General features: G+C 30.9%; 1 protein-coding gene across 1 annotated transcript in view; it reads left to right on the top strand.

The window, feature by feature from the left end:
• Positions 1-25,886, top strand: part of LOC106458658 (tripeptidyl-peptidase 2-like) — a 99,852-nt gene that overhangs the window by 55,123 nt on the left and 18,843 nt on the right. Inside the window, exons 17-24 of the mRNA XM_013918188.2 lie at positions 3,571-3,677; positions 10,456-10,610; positions 11,156-11,272; positions 13,496-13,693; positions 16,924-17,061; positions 18,516-18,760; positions 20,889-20,967; positions 22,914-23,053. Coding sequence (XP_013773642.1) covers positions 3,571-3,677; positions 10,456-10,610; positions 11,156-11,272; positions 13,496-13,693; positions 16,924-17,061; positions 18,516-18,760; positions 20,889-20,967; positions 22,914-23,053 — 1,179 coding nt within the window. The remainder of the gene's footprint in view (positions 1-3,570; positions 3,678-10,455; positions 10,611-11,155; positions 11,273-13,495; positions 13,694-16,923; positions 17,062-18,515; positions 18,761-20,888; positions 20,968-22,913; positions 23,054-25,886) is intronic.

Here is a 25,886-nt window from a genome sequence, read left to right as displayed (position 1 = left end):
TTTGGCAATAATGTATTAGGGATAATGTATGTAATAATATGATGTGCTTATTATGTGGTGTTATGTACATTCCTCTTTTTTTGGCAAAAAAATTTTGTGAGATTTTTAAAGAAAGAAATTTTATAGTCTTTTATCTTATATATGTTTCCGAGTAATATTTTTCAAAAAGGTATTTAATGTCTTTATTCTATGTAAAATGATAAAAGACAGTTTTGTTTTATTCCTAAAGAAGCATAAAGTTGGATACAAATGTCATTTTCCTGCAGTATTGTAGTGTATTGCTTATTTTTTTGCTATAAAGTAAGTTTTATTCGTAATAGTAAATGAAATAGATCATGTGATAAATGGTTATTCCATTATTCATTGGCTCTTGGAGAATAGTGATGGCAAATTTTTGAACATTTTTATCAGACACAATGAAAAAAAAGTAATGAAAGTAGGGCTTCAGTAAAATGCCTCTTAAGCTGCCATAAATTGAAGCTTTATTAAAAATAAAACTTACGTAGCCTTCACATAATAAAATGTTTCATTAAAAGAAGATATAAACCTTATCTTTTAAAATTTAAAGATGCTGTATAATGTTACCAAGAAAGTAATGTAAAAAAAACTTTTTTATAAGCTGTCTGATATGCTATGTTTGTTAAATGAGCTGCTTCCATGCTAATCTGTCAGATGTTTAATGTTTGAAACTGCGATGATATAGATCAGATACCAAGAACATATTTACAAACAATTATTATAGCATAGAATTGTAGCTAATGATACACATTTTAATAGTATATAACTTTTAAGCTCTTTATTTTATAAAGCAATTTTTTTAAATCCTGAACATTGCCCTAATGTGATAAATGTGACATTTTTTCTCTAGGCATCCCCTTTTCTCTAATTTATTCACCACCCCTCCAATAAGTATGAAATTTGATGTAAATGATATAATATTGTCATCACTCAGACAAAACATAATTTTTGTAGTCTTCAATCTTGTTTGGTTTACAGAGCCATCAAATAAAAAATCAGTCCCCCTTTTTCCACACCCATCTGTCACATCCTCTCTTTAAGGATTTGTTAATCGTTCTCTCTTATGTTTAATACTATATTATTTATAACCAATAGAAAGCCAAGATTTTCATATATCAAATGGCACATTATATTACATTGTTTTCTGAATGTAGAATCTTCAATTTCTCTAAGTACAAGCTTCGTTTCCATGGTAAACTTATCAACTAACTTGAATAAATTTGTAACGCCTCTTGTCACACAGTCAGAAAGCCAGAAAAATTGTGATAGTTACGGAACATTGTCTGCTTTTTGTGTCTTATTATTGTATGTTATTTGGTGCATTATTTAATTAAATAAAAATTATTTAGTGTACTACCACCATTAGAATATAAAAAGTAAGGTTGTGTGTCATCGGCAGCTGACAGCAAAAAAAGACCTAGGTAAGTATTTTATTTCTTGTTTTTCATGTGCATTCTTTATTTATTATTATAAAAGTAACTACAATGTAAAAATAGGAAACTTTACGTTAGTTAAGGTTAGAATAGGTAAAATGAATATTAATATAAAAGAAAATTTTTCATTAGGTATGCATGCAAGCAGCTCAGAGTTGCTCATGGGAAATGTGAGCTACATATTCTCCAAGTGATTTACAACTTATAATGGCATGAATGGTAGTTAGACATGGTTCAAAGGGCAACATAACAATAAAATTTAAGTATAAATAGAATTATATTGTTATGAACTTGAAGCTATTTAGGATAAATATAGTTTCATATTATGATTTGAAGTCATTCTAGAGAGAAAAAGGGTAATTTAGATTTATTTTGATTTTTTTTGGGGGGTCAAATTGACTAACCTTGTAGAGAGTTAAGGCAGAGAAAATAACAGATAAAATGTGACGTTTTACTGAAAAAAACGTTTGATATGTATTTAAGAGGTTTTAGAGATTACACAAATGGAATTTGAGATTTTTGAGATGAATAAAAGTACTTTTACTCTTTACATGAAAATCACTTTGCACTCAAACTAGTAAAAGAACAAATCTGTACTCTTGTACAAATATTTATTTTAGTTTATTAAAAATACTTTACTAAAAAATCTGCTTTTTTGTATCTAAAAGACTTGTAAAGTTTAGTGAACGTCTCCCAAATTTAGGGAAGATATACATACTATATTAATAGTTAGTAGTATCAAAACTATAATGAGTACAAAGTGGTCATGTAGTCGGTCAATTTGACTGAGCCTGTGTAGAGAGAGAGTTAAAAGTCTAAACATAATACTCACAAATCTCAAAATCTACAGTGTTGATTTTGCTGTAATAATATTTTGGTGATTTAAATTAAAATCAAAAGTGATTGGTATGCACTATCATAAACAAATGGATTAAGTGCCTTTGTTGTGTATGTTCTGATAAAATATGAATAACTTGAGAAGCATGTGACTGATTATATTGAAACTTTTCAAAATGATATTTAAGCAACCTGTGACTGAACATACAGCCTGTCTTGTTTTTATTAAACAATACATGAATAATTTTTCTGCAATTACACATATGATGAATAATAATAAATAGTCCAAAAATAGGGGGTGTTGCAAAATAAATTACACTTTATTCCCTGAGAGCATAACAAAGTAAAATAAGATTTAAGTTCAATCAAAAAAGTAATTCCAAGTATCAATATCGCTTGATTGGGCCATCATTGTTCTCACACACGAGTTTTAATCATTTGCAAAATATTTCAGCACTGCCACAAACATGTCTGTTTTTGTGGCTGTCTCTATGAGCACATCAGTGAGAACACGAATCAAGGTTTCACGTTTGTGCCTCTTGCATTCAGGCAAAGTTTCCAATCTTACTTCTGTGCATTGTTGAACAAAAGCTCCAACATTTTCGACGGGATTTAAATCTGGAGAGTTCCCAATCTACATTTCACCACTTTTTCACAGACCACTCTTTCAAATTAAACTATTCTGAAACTTTTGAGGCATTATTCGGATTTTTCAAATCTGGCATTGCAATTGGAAGACTTGAATTCTCAGAGCATGTCTGCAACTAGTTTCTGAGCCATCCCGAAGGCAGCACATGCAACACGAACCTGAGTTCTATTGAGCACCATGATTCAAAAGTTTTTGAAAAAATGAAATGCAAAGAGCCAAACAGCCAAGAGTATGTTGAAATGACGGTTTCCCACGGGTGATGACATTCGCGGTCCTGTCAAGTTCATCATTACCTCGAGGAAAAAAGTGTGATTTATTTTATTTTGCAACACCTCTTATGTTGCAAGCATAGTTCAGTTGGTCAGGGAATAACATAGTTTTGTCAGGGAGAAGTCAAGGAATTTCACTCTGCCTAAGGTGTAGGAACCATGTGAAAAGAATTGATATTTGTCAAATCTTGGTTTGTATTGGAATAAGAAGACTTTAGCTAATTTAACAATTGTTTATTACCTTGTCAATGAATGAATTCTTTTATGGGATAGTTACTTTTCAAAGTAGTCATCATTAGGAAATGTTTGTAGTGATGTATCAATGTTATAATGTAACATATGGTGATTACTTTCTTTTGTTAAGGATTACTGAGAACACTGATTGGGAGCTAGCAGTTACTGGTGTAATGATGAAACCAGGTGCTATAGTACGTGAATTTATTGAAATACCGAGAGGAGCTACTTGGGCAGGTATGTAAAAGAATTTTAGTTTAATGTAAATACAAAAGTTTCAGGGTATTATATTGTTATCTGTTGATTTCTCAAGGGTTGAAGTGATTTATGTGTTGTAAGAATTAACAAACCTTACAACATGTATTAAAGCAGTGACATACTTTCAAGACATTCCTTGCTCTTCATATTATTTCTAGTCAGATTGTATAATAGTGAAGATTCAGAAATTAGTGAGTTTGATATCATTTAGTATTAATTTACATTAAAAAAATCAAATCATACATTTTTGAAGCACCAATTTTTTTTGTAGTATTTTGAGTAAAAAATGATGGCATATTGGTCTCTGTTAATGGCAATGCATCCTTATGATACTTTAACAAGAAGCAGGGTTGCCTTACCTGACCAGCAACCTTCCTTTATGATTTTAATTTAGTTGACATATTTCTACCATCCAGATTTGGAATTTACCATAATATAATGACATTAGAGTATGAGCCAGTTAGAGGTAAATACTAGCTGGTTCACATCTTTCTTAGAGTTATGTATTAAGCACCATTTTCTAGATTTGTCTATTTCAAGAAATTTGCAAACAAGAAATGTAATATTTATATGCAAGATTTTTTTAATTTTAATTAAATTCTAAAACTTTTTTTCTCTTTATTTAAAACCTATGTATAAATAATCTATTTCCAGTGGAAAAGCTGTTTATTCAAATATTGTTTTGAATTTTAGATCGTAAAAACATTGACAAATTACAGAAATATCTATATTCTGTTTGGGAGAAAAAGAGGGAAATAGTTTTTAAAATTTTACTTGCAAAAATAAAAATATATTTTTTGTCAAATGGCTATCTGTTTAAAGGAAAGTAAATATGAGTTTAAAGTATGTATACTTTGTTTTACAACCATCAGTTTGCAAATCTGAATAATCATCAGGCTAAAATTAAAATTACCTGCATTTAAAATGTTTACATTGTAAAAGTTATTATTCACATCCTAAACTGAATAATTACATCAATTTCAAACTTCAAAAACAATTAAAGATGTTTATCCCTTCTTTTTCATGTTTTTCTGGATATATTAGTTTTGTATGTCATGATGAAAAGAAAATAGTCACCTTATGCTTTGAAAAGTGCTTTTTGAAGCCACTGTTATGTTACTTTTCTGAAAAGAGCAGTAAAAAAATTTACAGATAATTGATTACCTTTTATTGAAATACTGTTGGATAAGCAAATCAACAAGTCATGTGACAACCACAGCAAATATAAAGTTGCAGCTCAATGGCATGTATCAGAACTACATTTTGCCATTGTTTTGTAGTTAGTGTGATGCCAAATGAGATTTATTGCTTTTGGGAAGGGGTGTTTAACAGTCTTTTCCAATGCAAAATATTCATCTGCTTAAATCATAAAGATGTGTTCAAATTGTTAATTTAGAATTCCCAAGATGCATATATCCAATGTGTGTGATAGTACTGGATAACAAAGCTTTATGGATTAATTTGGGGCACCATGACCATTCAGAAAAATACCTGCAACAAGCAGACATAATAAGCAAAGTGCAGTGTATCTTGTAACAGGTGAGAATCCATGTAAACAAAGGTCATTGGCAAAAGCTGTCAATGTGTCTCAGGTAACAGTACACAACATAATCAAAAATGATATCATCATGGAAAAGTCATGTTCACAAGTTGTTGTCATGACATATTCATGCTATTCCAAAACATACCAGTTAAGTTGCTAGATATAATACTATGGATTTATGTGCAGTCAGACTGATGAAAGGGGCACTGAGAAATCCTCATTCTCATGTGCCTGATGAGCTGTGGAAAATAGAGGGGAGTGGTGTGCTTTAAGTGTGACAGTCTTATGTGAGGTCTTTTGCAGTTGAAACAATGCTACAGAACAATTGTCAAGTTGTGGGATACAACATGACCAAACATGCCAACTTGGTCTTTAATTATGTAGTAAGGTTCCAAATTTTTTATTATATTACATTATCAATCCCTGTAGTTAAACAGAAACACTTCTTTAGGCCCAGTAAAATCAACTTTATGTATACTGTTAAGTTCAAAAGAGGTTAGGCCTGATAATTAATATTTTCTTAGTCTGCCTTGGTTAGTATTTGATAACTGATGGAAATGGGAATAATTCGAAATTAAAAGTAAAGCATAAAATTATTAACATTTAATTGATTTTTCAAAAGAGGAAAAACACAATAAGTGTAGCTAACTTTTAGAAAACTAAAAAAAATCCATCAGCTTATTCTTCTAGACTTACAAACTGGAAATATGAAATTGTGATCAGTTTTGTAGTAACATTATTAAATCCTATAAAAGCATAAATAGGATGTTCAGCAACTGCTCAGTTGCCACTAGCTCTGCAGTGATACAGTTTTAGCATATGTAGTTTGTTGATTATATTTCCAATTCTCTTGTTAAAAAAGATTTAATTTATATTAAACTTATTTAATACCACATATTTTATTGTAGAGTGTATGACTGCATAAAATGGGTACTAGATGAACACAGAGCTGTAAATTAGCAACAAAATGCTAAGTTTGAGAAATATTACATAAGCTTAAAATAGCGACGAAATTTTAAATTCAAGTAAGATTTACCTTGACATACTGTAATGCAGTTTTTAGTGTGTTGTATCTTATTACATAATTTTTATGTAATGATGATTATGCTCTCAACTGATTTTAAGAAACAGTTCCTACAAACTAAATGATAATAAGCATTGTTCACAACTTTGTACTTTTGCAATGAAAAACTGGATAAAGTTTCTTTATTTTTTCAGGGTACTTAAATGCTCTTAAAGTTTGCATTCTATGGAAAATGAGTAATGTTTTACCTCCTTGTAGCTCAATTGTAAGGTTGAGGGCTTATAATGCTAACAGTTCAGGAATTGTTAGCAGTGGAAACATCTTGGCAGTGGACACCACAGAAAGCTTAGTGTTTAAAACTAACAAATAGACTAGTGCTTCTGCATGGAGCTAGATTGTATGAACATAGTATGCACATACTACATTCTTACTCTCTCTTATATTATGTACTTCATAACCACAAAAGTTTTGAAATATTCTAAACTCTAAGTTGGAACATCTTAAATCCAGTTGAGGTCCAGTCTGAAGTGTTAATTTTTTAAGCTTTTGGCCAGTCGAGGAACTTACATACTCTTTCTTGGGATGGTTGCATTGTGTCCTACCAGTTTTTATATTTGTGGGATATCTTACGATTGTAGTTCTGCATTCTGGTGCCTGTTTTCTTATTGGTTAGCCACAAAGAGATTATTTATTATAAATGGAGCTTCAGGGCTTTGACAGAAGTTTTGCTTCTTATTTTGAGGAAGACCATTTGTTTTTCTGATCTGAGATAGCCAAAATTTACTGAGAAGTCCTGTCACTGTTTTTTTTGCATTTGTAATGTCTTTGTAATCTGTCTTTGTTTTAGTTATCTATTCAAACGCATTATAACTCCGTTATTTATTTTCCATTTTAACAGTAGTCCATCCATTTCCACAGTCAGCCAGTTTTTTACTGTTCTTTCAAAAACAAAATGTTTTATTTTATTTCAACTTTACATGGTGTTTTCTCACTTTCATTGCACCTGAAACAAATTACTAAACCTGTTCTTCCACAAATCAGATGTATGAACCTCTAGTATTTGTGGAGATCGAGTAACTGTGTGCTAAGTTATCCTTCAATTATTACATTATTTCGTTTATCTTCAAACTGTTGTGTGTGACCAAACAAATGTAGTTTAAATTTGTACATATTAATGTATTAGGTGCTTTATTGTATATCTCTAGAAATGCCTGTATATCTATATGTAAGGTTATTATTTTATCATTGTTTTTGGTTTTTTATGACAATTTGGTACTTGTGCACTTCATTTAAGATTGCTGTGAGTATTACTGTATATAATATTAGGTTACTTGTATTCTTCATGAAACTAGTAACTGGAAAATAAATCTCAATATTTGGCATAACTAATTAAGTCATAGCTGTTTTTCTCAAACTAATTTTCAAAAGCTAGATAATCCAAACCTGCAATTTTTAACTAGCACATCAGACTATAATGCTGTACCAAAAATTATTTTTAACTAAACAGTTAAATCTACTTGAATGAACTTGGTACACAATTTTCAAGCATTTACAGGCTGTAGTGAAAAAAACAAAAACTTGTATAGTATTTTTGTTTCAGTTCTTTTTGGGTGAAATATGCTAGATTTTATGTTCAGTGCACATTTGGTTAAAAATGTTTCTTGTATATCTGAAAAAAAATATTTCTGCTAGTTCTTTACTTTATTTTTCACTTATATACTTAAACACTTCTAAATGCACAGAGAAAGTTTTATTACATTAACACTACTGATTTTATATACTTGTTAAAGTGGTAGCATAACAATAGGTTCTTGTGCCTGATGATAAGCCTTTGACATACCCTGAAAAAATGTTGAAAACTACTACAGTTTGAACTTCTTTGACATAAATAAAAGTATATGGTTAGATTCCGAAATGATCCACATACCTCTCTGCACACAGTAGCTACTCCTCATGCATCTGCCTTTGAGATATTGCACATGCCACTAGCCTTTATCTAACTCCCACCTAAATCAAACATTTTAATGTAAACTATGTTAGTTACCAGTAGGAGGGCAGCACATGCTCCATGAGCAGTAGGTTCCCATAAGCATTCCCACTCAAAATTAATTTTATTCTTTCCCTTGGCACTGTTTTATCAAAATTGATACTTTGTATCAACTTAATGAGATCTGCATTACTTTTATTCACTTCATTTTATTTGGTTTTAAAATTGACTTCAAACTACATCACCTTTAAATTACTGCATGAAAAACAAATTGATCCAGAGAATTACATTAACAACAATGAATTCTTAAGTGACAGTGACTACTACCTCCCCCCAAGGTTGTGGCAGTGTTGTTAACACTGCTTCTAGTTTGTCTGTGGCCCCTGGAGGCTCATTCACTGTGGAGGATGTTACTGCCATTGTTCATTGTGTTGTGGACTCATTAATACCTTCCTTGCCTCATCTACCTGAAGTGCTTTTCCTCTTTCTGAACCTGACCACTAGGCTCCCCTTTACTTGTTAAGGACAGTTTTTCCTCCAAATCTCTTTGTGGATTCGATTTCTCAACCTTTAAGATGCTGGACCCCATTCACCATCTGGGGCTTCGGATCTGCACTGGGGCTTTTCATACTTCTCCAGTCCAGAGTTTGTACACTGAGTACCATGAACCTCCTATTCACCTCCATCGTTTGCAACTTTCTCTACAATATGCTACCAAGCTTTGATCCTTACCACAGCATCCCACCTAGGATTATGTCTTTCTTCCTCAGTGGGCCGTGCTCTTTCAGAACAGCAGTCTGCAATTCCTCCCTTTGGCCTTCATATTGGGGCACAACTGGCTGAATTGGGTCAGGCATTGGATGACGTTGCTGTCCCCAATGATCAGCCCATTCCGCCATGACTTGTTACCATCCCTGCCTGTGACCTTTCCTTGAGTCATCTGAGGAAGGCGGATACTCCCATTTGGAAGTACTGTCTTCTTTTGTGCTGAACATCTTTCGAACCATCCTTCTATTCCCATTTACACAGATGGTTAGAAATCGGATGACTCTGTAGGCTCTGCCATGGTTTGCCGTAGCTCAGTAGTTGCTCACAAGATCTCCTCTACAGTTTCTGTGTTCACTGCTGAGTTGTATGCTATTTCTCTTGCCCTGGATCATGTAGAAGCTATGCAGTACAGCGATTGTTCCATTTACACTGATTCTCTTAGCTCTCTTCTGGCTTTGGAATCGCTTAACATTAGTTCTCACCCTTTTCTTGTCGATATTCAACATTGACTGGCCCATTTTTCTCTATCTTCTGTTTCCATCCAGTTTTTCTGGATACCTGGCCACATTGATATTCATGGGATTGAGCTTGCTGACACCACAGCTAAGTCTGTCTGCTCTGGCGCCATCACGGCCGTGGCTGTCCCATACATGGACTACAGTCCTGTATTCAAAGACCAGAAGGAGGAGGTTATCCTAGCAAGGCTACACAATGGTCACAGTTTTTTAACTCATTGTTTTCTTTTATCTGGTACTGATCCACCAAAGTGTGTAGCCTTTGTGACACTCAAGTCACAATAGTCGTACTATCATTACGACTGTGAGCAGCGGCACCATTTTAGACAGGTGTTTTGTAAGGGTTCACACCCTGACATTGGACGGTGTTTTGGCGATAGTGACACTGTTCAACTTGATTGTATTTTTAATTTTTAAGAACAATTAGTCTTTTTTTCTGTATTTTGGACATATTTTGGTTTTAACTCAATTTATTTTTACATTTTACTTCAATTTTACTTTTACTGTTTTTACCGGATGTTTGGTGCAGATAGCTTAGTTGCTTTCCACCATAAAACACCAAACAACCTTTTTAACATAATTTTTTACCTGAATTCTTTCCAAAGAAAATGTGTAGTATGCAGATACCACATTTCACTCTTGTTTAATATACATTAAGCTTTTATAGTATTCTTAGGAAATTTTGTGCTATAAATCCATCTAAATCATACTTATTAACTTGATTATTCTTTTTTGCTGTTCTTTGTGTTAAATTACATCTTTTTTTAATTGTTTTATATAGATTTTACATTTTAGTAGTTTTTTTTTCTCTAGTTGGTACTACTAATTCCTGATTATAATTTTCTGTGGATGACTGCTCGTGCTTGGAGTTCTTCATTCACTTTTCTCATTATCTCTTTACTGTTTTTTCTTTTGTGTAGTTATAAAGATTAAATCACATAATCAAGAGCGCAGCTCAACATTTATACTTCATTCAATACAACTTCAACCTCAGATGTCCTGTACAGGACAGGAGTTCTTCAAACGAGTACAACTTGGGCCACAAGGAGAAATGACACTTGCATGTCCTGTAAAGGTTAGTTTTTCTTCTGTTTTTTTAAAAATGTGACCTTAGGAGTTTAGATAAATTATTGTTAAAAATAAAAATATTGAATAAAAAACGAATAATTACTCTATTCAAAAGAAAAATTTCCCTTTCATTGTTTCTATAGTGTAGCAGTGTCATGTCCTGTAAATTGAGTTTTTTTTCTGCTGTTATTGTGCCACATTGTATTTTCTAGGTTTACAGGAGTTTCATGACCTGTTTATTTATCTGTTACACCAGCCACAATGTGATTCTTTGTTTTTTATATAATGTCATGTTTCTTTTTAATATAACTTTTTACCTGAATTAGAAAATGTGTAATATGCAGATACAACATTTCACTCTTGTTTAATATACTCTAAACTTTTATAGGTAAATTTGTGCTATAAATCCATCTAAATCATACTTATTATTAGAGTCTGGATATATATATATATATATATAATGTATTTTAAATTAAAATTGTTATAATTTTCTATATGTGTAAGTAAATTACAACTACTTGATATAAGAATGTTCAAGTTTTGTATTTTCAGGACAATAGAACATCAGAATTTTGTATAGCAAGATGGTGGACAAATTCACATGATATTGTTATAGATTACAGCATTGCTTTCCGTGGTCTTAAACCAAATCAACCTAACATTACTATGGTAAGAGAACAGCCTATTAATTAAGTTAGAATATCTTTATCTTATTTTAGGATCTATCTATATGTAATAAGCTTGAGCCACTTATACCCAAACTAGAATGCATTTGTTTTAATTTTTTACTTTGTAATATGTGTGTGTGTGTGCTTTTTGGGGGGTAAAATTTTAAAACAACTTATTTATCAATACCTAATGTCTATCATCTTTTAGTTGACAGGCTTTACTACTTTTTCCTGTAGTGCAACAAGTAAAGATAAGGAATTTATTTCTTCTTTTTGGTGAAACCTTTAATAATCAAACTCCCAATTTGTTTAATACTGTTCACTACCAGTAGAGTCCATGTGTTAAATATTTTTTTTCTACTACAGTACTGTCTAAAGATCTGATCAAATTAATTGAGAGAAATCACTCCTTTTTTTAATAAGATACAGAAAATTCCAGCAGTAACTAACATTATTTAATGTAATATTTATACATTTTTGTCTACATTTTTTGTGGGATTCATTTGTTATTTATTGATCCTGTAGCCCAACAGTCACAGATCCACATTCCTTTAGTGGCATAGTTGTAAACTTGGGAGCTTATAATGCTAAAAATTGGGGTTCAGCCCCATCATATGGAAAGTGCAGATGGTTTATGTGCAGCTTTGCACATAAAAATAAACAAGCAAACATGAATGTGTTATAGTATATAAATAGTTTAGAAAAATGTCAGTAGGATTGACCCCATAGGTATTTATATAGTTTATAAATATTTATTTGTTTTATTTTCAGATTGTGAATTTTATTATCTTTCACAAGTATACATCATGTAAAACAATAAGGGGATCTTTTGTTCTTGTCAAACATCAAATCTCAAAAATATTTAAATAAAATTAGTTTTGAATAAAATTTTTTGAAGCAGTTGGCCTCATCTTAGCATAAGAAATCATGTCAAACATAAGATTAATATAATGAAGGATTGAAAGGAATGTAATTTTATAAATTCTTTTTTTTCTGTATTTGTTTGGCTATTAATTATTTTTAACTAGGAATAACTAATGATTAATCATTACATACAATGTTGTGTTTGATGTTGTTTCTATATAGCTGTTTGATTTTATGAAATAGAAATTTTTTATTTGAGTTCTACACCATTAAATAAAACTTTAATGCAATAAGAAACACTTTGAATCTGTGAAAGTGTTTATTGAAGTATATGCTTTGAAGCTGATACAATAAACATCGCAAGTGTTTGAATATTGGTCATCCTTCTGGTGGGATGTTTGGAATTTAGCAGTATACTGTACAGGCATACAAAGATAACTGCTCACATTATCAAGTGCTTGTATAGAAAATGAGACTAATGACACTGCCCTTAATCCAAAATGTCAAGGTGGCTGTTATTGCAAGATTTATTTTGATTACAAATAGTAGGAAAAAGAAAGAGACTGAAAAGGTCTGCTCTTAATGGCATGGTTCCTGTTAATCTAGGTTCTACTGTACCAATATCTATAATTTGTGTGTTGTAGTAAGTTTAATTTTTACACAATGAGCTCTGTGCTCTGCCCATAATGGGTATTGGAACCCAAATTTTAGCATTATAAGCCCTCAGACTTATCACTGAGCTGTTGGGGAGGAATACATTTAATCAATAATTGTTTAATATTGTTTTTCAAGTATGCTTGGAATTGGTTTTTGACAACTTGGTTCACTATAACAATGGGCTAACATTATAATAAATTGAGTACAATTCTGGTGAAAGTTTAATACTTAAGAAATACAAAGATGTTCTTCAAATTATTATCTCCCTTCATTATTATTTCATAGCGTAGATTGTTCTCTCATAGGAATTAGATAATAAAATATCATCACACAAAGATCTTGAAAAATTTAGTAAAATGAGCAGTTGTTTTAGTTTAATCTCATTTGTACCAGCCTGCTGTAATAATGAGTCTAACTAGATGGCATTATAGAGCTGTGAATACATATATTTTAAAGATAGTAGATGTAATTATTAATGATAATAAAATAAATGAACAAAAAATGAATGGATTAATCAATCAATGAAAGAGAGGTTATAAGTACAAGTTATTTTTAAAGCCTTCAGTCAAATTTTTTTTCATTATTGGTTTTACTTATTTTCTCTGTTTTGTTAAAGAGTTGTTCTGTCTGTTTAGTTTGAACCCTGTAGTTTTTCTGATATATGAACATGACAATTGGAAGAATAAATGAAACATTTTTTTAGATAGGAGCTGATGGTATCCACCGTGTAGAAATTGCTTCATTGCTAAAACAAGAAGAAGCTTTACCTGTGGTATGCTTAAAGCATCATGTTCAAGTTCTGAGGCCAACAGAGAATAAGCTGGTGCCACTTGGATGTCGAGATATTATCCCAAAAGGCAGACAGATATACGGCTTACAATTGAACTACACATTCACCATTGTATATAAGCCATTTTGTAATTTTATTATTGTTATTTACCTTGTATTTTTTACAGAACTTTAGTCCTTTTGTTGTTTTTTATGAACAACTTATTCTAGGTAGCTCTAAGATATCATTGTAGCTGCCATTCCATTCTTTATTCAATGTATTTTTATTTTACGTTTTCTAACAGCCTTACATGTTAACCTCCAACACAGTGTATTAGAAGAAAATATAAAAATGATTAAAATGTCTACAAACATGCTCCTACACTAGATTTTAAACAATTGATATCACCTTTCAGTTCTGCATGTTTTTATAACACATTAAAGTAATCTTCACAATCTTAATTCGTTAATATCATATTCATTTGACTTTTAATATGCATACCTGCCTAAAAATATATACACTGTTTTGTTTTCAAACGTATCCTGACATCTCTTAACATGTGACTAGAGGTACTCAGCATATTCTACAAGGAAATTCAGTGACTGTAAATACAGTCATATTGCAGACAAGTAGATTAATAGTGTAAAAATTTGCACAAAATGTCCAAATTTATCAAATATGCTGGAATATAAATGATAGGTTTCTGAAAATTTGTTAAATTAATATGTACAGTTGTCCTAATGCTTGTTTATATGTAATCTGTTGTGAATGAAACCATTTAATGTTTTTGGGAACTTGACAGAAAAACATTTAAAACCATTCAGACTGGCAGTAGGTGCTGCAGGTCATACTTATAGCAAATGTTTAATGACTTTACTACTTCCAAAGGGCTCACATTTAAAGGGGCACCAGTAGTGAAGCTTGGGCAACAAGCTCTCCCTAAATATTTGTACTTCGCAAAGTATGGGATAGGCAAGCTGCACATTACCCAAAGAATGCATGGCACTGTCTTGCTTAGTGTAAATCCTGTTGTGAGAGCCATTTCACCCAGTTTCAATATGATAAACAAATACAAATCTCTTGAGGTAGGTGGGTGAACAGTGTGACATAAAGGTGTTATGGTGTGGGCTACATTCTGTTTGGCATAGGAGCTCTTTGTAAATTGTCTGCACTTCGAAATGCCCAATAGATATCAAGTATCTTAAATAGACACTTGAAGGAGACTGTTCCATAGTTTATTTTGTTCAGCTGGCTGCTCTTGGAAATATGTTTGAATGCTGTTGGTAGGACTTTGTGTGAATTTCATACTTTCTTATATTTTGACAGTAGTGTTTTAAGTGCTTGGATGTATGAATAAATTATTTTAAATATATATATATATATATATATACACACACACACACACACACACACACACACACACACACACATATATATATAAGCTTACAAAGATATAGTGCAACTCTTCCTTTCATCTTGCCCTAGATATGGTTTTTGTACTTTCACTTTGTTTTTCCAAAAATACCTATTAAATGCTTTAAAATGATATAGTGACATTTTTCACCAAATTCTGAAAAACTGTTGTACTACTTCTACATATTTAAATCTAATGTTAATGAAAAATATTTCTTTAAAATTTTGATACATTATACTTGTGAATTAATGATAACATACATAAGAAAAAAGGTAAACAAAATACATGGTTATATGATTCTGGATATCCAGTAAAGACTTTTTCAATACAAGTTTGTATTTGTGACACTGTTTAGTGTAATCGGTATTCCAAATAAGTAGCATTCTAATTATGAGTAAGTTTATTAGTTTTATTATACCAATGTATATTTTTGTATGTTATAATAACTAATGTATGAATACCATGGTTTTAATGTTGAAATCTTGTATCATATGCTTATACATGTTCTGTTACAAATTATTATATACTAGGAGTTAATTTCACATTTATAACTAAGTTGTGAACGATATGTGGATCTTTCCTCATTTCACTCCTTAACTTGTCATGTGCATGTCATGGTTAATAATATTAACTTGTACTGTAACAAACCATTCAGTATCACAAGATAAAACTGTTCCCAGAATTTTGTGCATGATAATAAAGATACCATGCTTTTGAAGAATATTTACAGTGTAAATGACTGGTTTTGTGTATAGAAATAATGGAAGTTGATAAAAAATGGATATACTTATACTATATGATTGTTTTCAGTAAAAACTTTATGAATAATAGGGGCATCTGTATGTTTATATTCATGTATAAGAGTAGGATCTTTGTGTATGTAACATCAGGTTTGACTATGAACTACATGTGTGCATGATGTATGTCAACTAAGTCATTACCCTTGTATGTGGTGTGAGTGTGTTTATATGTATTTATATAAATCAATAAGTCTAATGCTATTAAATACATTAATTGTCCATAGGCATTTAAAATCAGCACTATAAAACAATAATGAGTTTAATACAAAACAAAAACATTATAATGAGTTTTACATTGTAGAATTTTAGAGTGGTTTAATTCTACTTTAAGAGTATATCTAAATATTAAGGGTGACTGCCTTCCCACAACTGGCTGCAGGCAGCGAAAGGCAGTAGGGGTTAAGACATTGTGGGTTCATGCACTCAACTTCCAACCCATAATCTGATTCTCCTTAGTTGTTGGTGAGTTTGAAATTGGCATCAATATTTTCCCTGTTAAATGGAATATCCCCAATGTGTTTGAGTGCTTTGGATATAGACATTATCCATTATGACTTAAGGATGACAATGAGTACTGGTAATGGAAGAATAATTATGAATTTTATTCTCATTATAATGTTGTTGTTGTTTTTTGTTTTGTGTGTGTGTTTATATATATATATATATAGTGTTTCATGTAGTGATAAACAAACATATATGTTTAGAACGGTAACTGTTCTGTGTGTGTTTTGTTATCCCCACCAATTATCAAGCATTTGTGAACATAATTTGTTCTAATATAAAGGTAAAAGTAACATGCCTTGTGCAACAGGAAATACAAATTAAGTAATCCTGTTATTGTATCATTTTTAGTCCTTAAGATTTGACAACCAAATAGTAAGAGGTATAATTTTTTTATATAAATACACTCTGATGTAATGAAAATAAAGAATACAATTTTTATTTTAATAGAAAACCGGTTTTATCATGGTGAAATTGAATTTGTCATTTAGGCTGGTACATTATGGATATAGCAAACATTCCTATGAATATTATAGTCCTAGTGGCTAAAAGCTTGTAATTTATTTGATGAATACTGGGTTTATAACTTGTATGATTGAGCAGATTTTGATGTTTTACTTGATATAAGCTTTAAATTTTTTTCTAAGATGAAACAGTGTGAAGTTACACCATCCTGTCCTCTACTGTGTGATCTCCTGTATGAATCCGAATATGAGGGTCAACTGTGGATGTTATTTGACTCTAACAAACAGCTAATCTATACAGGAGATGCCTACCCTTCAAAAGTAAGAACATTCTTATTAATCTTGTATGATTTAATATTTTTTAATTATGCTGCATGAAAGTTTATTACTGATGCACTGAGGAATAAAAAACAACTGATTTTCTATATTTTTATATATATATATCAAGCACAAAATTTTGTGTTTGACTGTCTGTTATTTAACTACTCCTAGGTTGCTGGGCCAGTCTCAACCAAACTTTGTGGAAAGATAGTTTGGAACAAGGGGCATGTTATTGGGGGGTTCAGAACTCCCTCCACCTTTATTATTGCTGTTTTTGAACATTTATGATCTTTGACATAAGTTAACCTAAACTACATTCACGGGTAGTGCTTGCACCAAAAAAATTTATTTTTCTCTAAATCAACATACACACACAGTGTGTGTGTAGGGGGTGGGGGGAATTACAAAGTCAAGCTCCAAGTTCATCATGAACAGCATTCTCTTTTAAAGAAAATCACTGACATGCCTTTCTTGAGTTATGCTCACTTCCTTCTTTGACCTGTGACCTCACAACTTCGGCCAGTAAGACAGTTCTGTGACCAGTGATCATAAATTAATTAATAATGTGAAACAATGTGGAAGGACATTAAGACCTTGGTGTTGAAAGAGGGTAACAGAAAGCACCCCTACTACCACTACCTTGGCCACTCCCTCTTCCTATAAAGTCACCTTGACTATCGTACAGTGTATGTCATGTTTTAAGTATACACATAGTGAGTTCTTAAAGCTTATACAAAACTTTGGGTGAGGTAATAATGAATACTGTAATAAAATGCTATGTTACAAATAAATTGTGTGGAAGTTAGGATTTTTGTGTTATTTATCCCACATTTTTTAAAGTTCATAACCCAGACAAAGGATGGGTACCTCAGCTTGTTAGTTGCTATATTTTAAATGCTGTTTATGTAATATTCTATGTTTGTTTTATATTTTCAATTTAAAGAGAGTTTTAGATACTTTCCTTGCCTGCAACTAGTTTATATATGTGTGTTTTTGATTGTCACAAACTGATCTTGTTTTAACAAATATGCTGAACTTTCAGTAGTCAATAAATTGATTCCCCCTCTATATGACAGTTCTAGTGTTGAGTATGACTGCATAATAAAGCTGTTCAACAATATCATCATGAATAGACAAAATATCAGTACATATGTTAACTTTATATAATAATAACCTTTTAGGAATTATTTGGAAAATTGGAGGTCTTAATGTCTATTAAATATAATATTTTTTTCTAAATATCATGTATTCTTAAGCTGTGTTTTGTGTCTTGGAATGGTGCTTGCTTTCAATATGAGGTAGTTTATTCCATAAACCAATTTATTTAGCATTGTTTTTAAAAGTATAGTGAGAAGCAAGTATTTTGTAAGTTTTGCAATTATGCAAATTTCATATTTTTGTTTCACTTGTAAACGGTGAGATACTCAAAGTAAACTTATCCTTTCAACTTTCAGTACTCAGTCAAACTTGAGAAGGGGGATTACACAGTCAAGCTCCAAGTTCGTCATGAACAGCGTTCTCTTTTAGAGAAGATCACTGACATGCCTTTATTAGTCCAGTCAAAGCTACCATCATCTCTCTCATTAGACATTTATGCTGACCACTCAGAAGCCTTGATTGGGGGAAAGAAATTTTGCACAGCAATACTTAAGCCTGGTGCAGCATGCCCAGTGTTTATAACACCCCTACCAAGTGAAAAGTCAGTAATTGCATAATATTTCTCATTCCAGTATTTAATAAAATATAATTTCTTAATAAAATGATCAACATATATATAAATCACTTATCTCATGAACAGTCGGGTATTGTCATTGTTCATTACTGTCTGTACTAAATGAAAAATCATTATCATTACCACCAAATTTTTTTACTTCTTTAAGTAATAAAACTTTAGAGCTTAAAACATTGAAGAATCAGGTGTTAACCAGTATTTTTTGTTTTTAGTACTTCACTACATTACTTGCATCTAAAGTTTAGCATTGTTAAACTGTATATTTTTATCTACATCGCAAGTTCTTTGCAATCTCATCCGTTATTAGCTGATTAGTCAAGAAAGAACTACTGTACTCATTTCTGATTATATTTAATTGTTTCATGTATGCTTATTTTATTGCCTGAACAACATATATTTTTAAGGTAAAAACACTACATTCTAAATGTTATATTAAGCTCAAATTTAGAAACAACTTATAACTTTAAACATGTGTACACTTCTCACATAACCAGTATGATAATCTGCACAAAGATTGACCTAAACATTTCAAATATTCTTTTAACTTTAAGAAAACGTTATTCATATTAAGTTTATATTTTAATTTATTAATTATATCAATTTTATGGTGACTTTCCATGGTTTGTGGATGATATTGAAGCCTTGAAATTATGCAATATGACCCCCCCCCCTCCTTTAGATGCTCTTTGTTTGAATATTTTCAGTGATGATTTTTGATGCAGGTTTTGGTTTCTGTGTCTGACACATGTGCCTTCATTGATTTGAATGAGATCTAGTTTTAGTGTTGCCTTCTCCTTCCACCAGTTTGACATTTCCTTCAGTGTTTACACACCCAAGCTGAATTATGTGTCTCTATTTGGCTTTATCATTTCAAACCTTTTATACAATGCTGTTATGCTAACAGTCGATCCTATGAACCCTAAGTTATTAAACATAGAGGAATCCTCTCTGGTTAAATCTGAAGAGGTGGTTTTCATGCAAAAAGTAGACTTTGTGAGTTTTTACAGTTTTCTTTAGTAGAGCACTACTTTCAACTTGAGTTGATGACTGTGCCTTTGATTATTTTGCCATTGGTGTCTTTGGATGTGTATTATTATTATTATCATTTCATTTGGGGGTAAATAAAACACATTCTTCACTTAACAATGTAGATTTTTTCAACCACTTGTTTAGAGTTCCTTTACACCAAAGGAGGTAAACAACTAACTTTGGTTTAATAGGGTTATCACTTATTTTTGCTGAGTATCTTAGGAGACTTTGTTTTGCTTCTGAAGGATCTACATTCATGTATAGTAAAATGTGTTTTATGTCCTCAGTTTTGCAACATTCTCATACCCATCTCTTTAAATATATCTTACCGTTGACTCATTTAACTGATTTTTTTTGTCATAAATTGAGTCAAAAGGATGATGGGTAGATAGTTTTGAAAGTCAGGACTGGTTAATAACTTGCATCATAAAAAATTATGCAGAGCAAAAGTAATTGTGAATACATGAAATAAAGCTAATGGAATATTTGTTTATTTTATATGGATTAATCTGAAAGCAGAATCAAACAATGGTTCATAACATTGATGTTCTCTTGAAAACAATACATTGTAAAAGCATTTAATATGAATTATCTATAACTCATAATTTAGTAAGACATTTTAGTATGTATAGTTATCTTTGACATTAAAGGGTAGTTTTATATGCTGTTATTTAATTGAGGTATTTTAACCCATTTGTTGTTGACTCTGATGTAATTATTGTTATAAAATGATTTTATTAAAACATTGAAACAGCCTTTCAAGTCAAGAAAGTTTCATTGTTAATGAGACACTCACTGTTAAATTGTATTGCTTACTTTATCCAATGTCATAGACTAGCTTTGATGTAAGCATGAGCATAAAGAGTCAGTTTAAATGACAAAAATAATATTTTTGAAAATTATGACATAGTGTAGCAATTAACTTTACATAATAATTTTGGACTTAAAAAAAACAGCTGTTTTTACAATTTAAATAACTGTGTTTATTATTATTCAAAATATTTGAATGCCTACATCAGGATGTTATTTAATTACAGGTTATAAATGTCATATTTCTTAACCATAGATTATCTAAATGTTGGACTGCTGGCCAGTACCTAACAGGCACAATAACATATGCTAAAGATGATCTCGGAAAGAAAAGTGTAAGTTTATTCTATGTTTCTTTTTTTGTGATTATTTTAGAAAACTATTATGAAACACTTTATGCTAAAAATCAAATAGTCTTACATTAGAAATTCAAATCATTATCATACTTCATTGAACGTTTTTTGATAACTTTATTGACAAGAATTAAATGTTGGCTTCATTATGATAATAGCAATGGTTAATTCATAAAATTCGTAAGCAAAAATTCTCTATATATTATGTAATGCTAATTCTTATTGACTGACTTTAATATTACAGTCAATTTTCTTTATCTTATTTGAAAACACCTCTTTAATAACTAAATCTCTCTAAAATTTACAAAAAAATAAGAGTTTAAACACTTTTGATATCTTGGCATCTTTCAGTGGGTCAGAAGTAACTTTATGGACTTAGAACACTAAAATTCAGAGTTCAGTTGCCCATGATGGACAGAGTGCAGATAGCCCATTGTGTAGTTTTGCACTAAATCAAACAAACTTTAATATCTTGGCATTCCTAGGAAACTGTTACTTAAAGCCAAAGTAAAACATTTCCAATAATTCTAAGAGTTACATATTATTTCTTTGTTAAATGGTTAGTATGAATAATATAATACGAACTAACTGTGAATACAGGTTAGTCAACTTGACTGACTTTGTAACCACCATGTAACTATACATATTATAACTGAATGTATTAAGTGTATCTTCACGAAATTTAACAAGTTTTTAGTCTGTTATGAAGTCTTTACTGAGTCATTCTGAGTGAAAGGTGATTTTCATGCTAAGAATAAAAGTACTTTTTTTATCAAACAGTTTCATTTTTCATTTGCATAACCTATAGAACATTCTAAATGAACATCAAACTCAGTATTTGATCTTTTAATTTTTCTACCCTAATCATCAATCTATAGTGAAATGAAAGTTAAAAAATATGAAATAAAATCAAGAAATTCCTTTTTTATTTCTAGAATGGTTGCAGATTGGAAGAAACATTTACGGTTATTTATCCTAACAACCTCAGCTTCGAACATTTTTCACATCTGCTTTCTTTTAGTTTTATTACATTACATTGTACATTAGATCATTTTACAGTAGCTGAAAATAAATTTATCACAGTGGGATAGCTTAGTGTAAACAAACATTCAAGTTACAATAATGTCACGCTATATGCACATGATTTCCTCGAGCTAGGATATCAGCTAGAGGTGAAATCAGAGTGCCAGATATGTCTTGTGACACAAAGTAGTGAAGATTGAGAACTTATTTAAGCATTTCCTTTTGAAATTTTGATAATATAAGAATTTGAGTTATAAATTTGATGCTGAGCTTATTGATAATAAAATTATTTAATTCAATTTTGAATGTAATTGTAAAAAGATTGTAATGTATGCACTTTGACAAACCCATGTGCACAGGGTTAATACATTTATTTGAATGATGTGACTGTATGAAAACGTTTATGAAGTTAAAACTAATCTGCATGCTTATTCTATTAATGTTCATTTCTTATATAGTGAAGGAATTATGAAAATTTTAATCTCAAGAAGATTTTTTGTCAGATATAAAAAAGACTTTGCACTGATGATGCCAGTGTACTTTTCAAAACATTTTACTTTTTAGTTATTCATAAATAAAATTTCATTGGTTTTTAAGGAAAAATTATAATACAAAACTAAGACTGTTTAGTAATATATTATGCAAAGAATGTGTGTGTATTTAAGAAAAAACTTTTTACTTCATTGTTATCTGTTAATGAAAGTTTCTAATTTTTATAAAGTAAAAATTGCAATACAAATGTAGGGCAGCTTAGAAATATTTTGTATGGAGTAGAATAGATTTGTGTCAGAACCTCTGTCAATATAAAACTATAAAATTAAATGTTGTAGTTGATTATTTAAATGGATATTTACATTTTAAAATTGGTAATAAAACTTTAATATGTGTATATATATATGTTTCAGGACATATATAGTTTCAAGTATATCATTCCTGAAATTCCAAAAAAAACATCTCTGAACAAGGCACACACAGAAAAAGAAAAGACACCAGAAGAAATGTTTACTGAGGCACTTAGAGATCTGAAGATATCTTGGATTTCAAAGTAAGCAACTAGAAATATTTTTAACTAATACTGCAGATTCATTAATAACAGACTTCACTGAGACTTAAAGCATTTCCTCAGATCATAGAACATCTTGGACTTGTATTAAAACTATAATATTTTTTTAGTATACAATAAGCTTTTGTAGTTAGTTTTGGAGTTAGAATTGATATGAATAAAGTATTGGAAATAATAAGAAAATGTTGGGGGAAAAGGTTATAAAGCTAAGTTACAGGAATACTGCCCATTTATCATGTGAAAATTCACTGTTTCAGAGTAGAGTCTTGTTTTTATAGTTAAACTCTGATTAGTTTCATTCAACCAATCAGAAAGTGCCACACCAGAATAAAGTATAGGCATTTCATACTATGCCTAGTATTTGTAGTGTGAATTTGGTCATGGATACTGGGACTGAAATATTGCATGATATTTGTGTAGAAATAAAATTTTTGATTGGTTAAGGATATTTCATGTAAAAAATTGTAGCAAGATTTCAGGTTTCAGTAGGAATTGTATATAAGAATCTGAAAAGGGTATGTGAAGTAGGCTCTGACAATAATAGTTGTTGTTGAAGTAAAAAAACCAAAACTCTTCAGAAGTGATCTTAAGTATCTATACAAAATAGGCAACAGTGAAGTACAGACCATGCCAAAGATTTTGCTGTAAATACAGGTATGAATGTTACTTAGGGAGTAGTAATATACGCACCAGAACGAATTGGTCTCAATATAGTTTCTTGGAACTACTTCTGAGAAAAGATAACCAAACCAAAAGTTTGAAATGGTATTGGAATGAACAAAGTTGGTAATGTTCTTCTTACAGCAATAAAGGACAGTTTGTTTACTGATAAAGTTCTGAATGGTAGTATGGTGAGGGATCAATACAAATTTGAGGCTGTATCTCAGCCAACGATGATGTTGAACTACACAATGTCGATAGCACCCTGTCTGCTAACCAATACAGGTATACTCTGATTCATTATGCTATTCCCTCAGGAACATTATTCATTGGGCAGGCCTTATTTGTTCAAAATGGCAAAGATCCCAATCGTACAACAAACTTGGTGAAACAATATCTTGATTGTAAAAGTCCTGTAGAACACTCACAACCATCTATTGGTCTGCACAAAATCTTGATTTGAAGCTGTATGAGCTTAGGTAAAGACTTAGAAGATCAAAAGGTGACCAGCCAAATTAGCTGTATTGTGTAGAATGAAACATTTGGAACAACATTTCACAATCATATCTTGATAAACTGTATGACAGCATGAACACAAGGTGTAATACTCTGTGTAAACCAAGTGCACTAGGTAATTTATATAAAATATGTAGATGTAATGACAGAACTTTGAGGCAGTATGGTAGACAGGCAGAAATATAGTCATTTAAGTTTCCCTTTGTTTTAACTAAGTGGTTTCTAAGGAAGTCTGATATGTATCTTAAATATGATTTGTGAATTTTAGTATTGGCTTTATTGGCTTAATTACTGTCGTGCCAGATGGAACTATTGACATAAGTGACTTAAATACACTAGCGAAACAAATTCAGGTATTCCATAAGTTCACTTGTTACATACTTCAGTCAGTGGTCTACATGTGATATTAAGCCAAGCCAGTTTGTACATGTTTCTGTGTCACCTGTTTGAAACACATACGTGCTAACTTGAGACTCAAGGACAAAGGTTGAAGTGTGTAGCCTTTACCTGTGTAAAAAGAGTAGTACGTATTTATAACACTAAGATATCTGATCAACAACAAACTACCTACAAATATAAGAAAATATAACATGAATATACCCAAATAAAGATATCTTCTATATTAGTTATAAAAGGGTGAAATTCATGGCTTTCAGCCATTTTATGTGGAACAGACCACTTACGTGTATGTGTGTATGTATGCATATGTACATATAATTAAAAGTGGACTGGAAACTTCCAAAATACATAAAATGTTCTGGAACATGAAACTGAAGCCAAGGTAAATTTTCCTAAATTTTTTGGGCACAATTATTTATTATATGGACTCATGAAAATGCTTCATATTTAACAACTGATTATTTTTTAATTGTATATTTTTAAAAATGAAGAAGTAAGACTTATCCTGGAAAATTTGGAAATGGTTCTGTTATTTTCCTGATCTATCAAAGACATAAAAACACCTACCTTTGCTTACTTCAGGCAAAAGTTAAAGACTGAGATGCCCAATATTTTCATATTTAATGTTTTTGTTAATTTTGCAAAAAAAAAAAGAGAGAGAGAGAGAAACTTTCATTTTAAATGCTTTTTTAAAAAATGCTAATAATTTTCACTTTTGGTTTTTTTTTCAGTTAATCATTAGCTAAGAAGTTGACATGATAAATATGCATTTTGCATGGTAAGAATTTTCTTCGAGTGTAGCATAAGCAAAGCTTTCATAAAACAAAAGTAATTTCTACCAACTTAAAGATGCCTTGTAGTTTAGTTATGATCAAATATAACAAATATATACTACAATATCCTTTATTTCCATTATAAAATTAAGAGTGAATATTATTGATACAGAGTGTTTCAGATTTTCACACACAGCTTCACAAGTGGACATACCCATCCTTAATTCTGAACTGATAGACTGAAGCAGCGTTCCACAATTATTTCTACACTGGGCCATTTCAAATGACGATCATAAAGCTAAAGGCTAGGACTTAGCTTTTTGGGGAATACAGCATTTCCCAAATACAGTTTTGCTGATTTGAGTGTTGATATAATAAGCCTAAAGTAAAGACAAAGTGTGGGATCACCTCGCCTAGAGCCAAGCTCATAAAATTTATAATGAAAGTAAAGATATCGATTTAATTTT

This window comes from Limulus polyphemus, unplaced genomic scaffold, assembly GCF_000517525.1.
Source record: "Limulus polyphemus unplaced genomic scaffold, Limulus_polyphemus-2.1.2 Scaffold497, whole genome shotgun sequence".
NCBI lineage: Eukaryota > Metazoa > Arthropoda > Merostomata > Xiphosura > Limulidae > Limulus > Limulus polyphemus.
The sequence above is the reverse complement of the archived record's forward strand: the minus strand, read 5'-3'. Positions and strand labels throughout refer to the sequence as shown.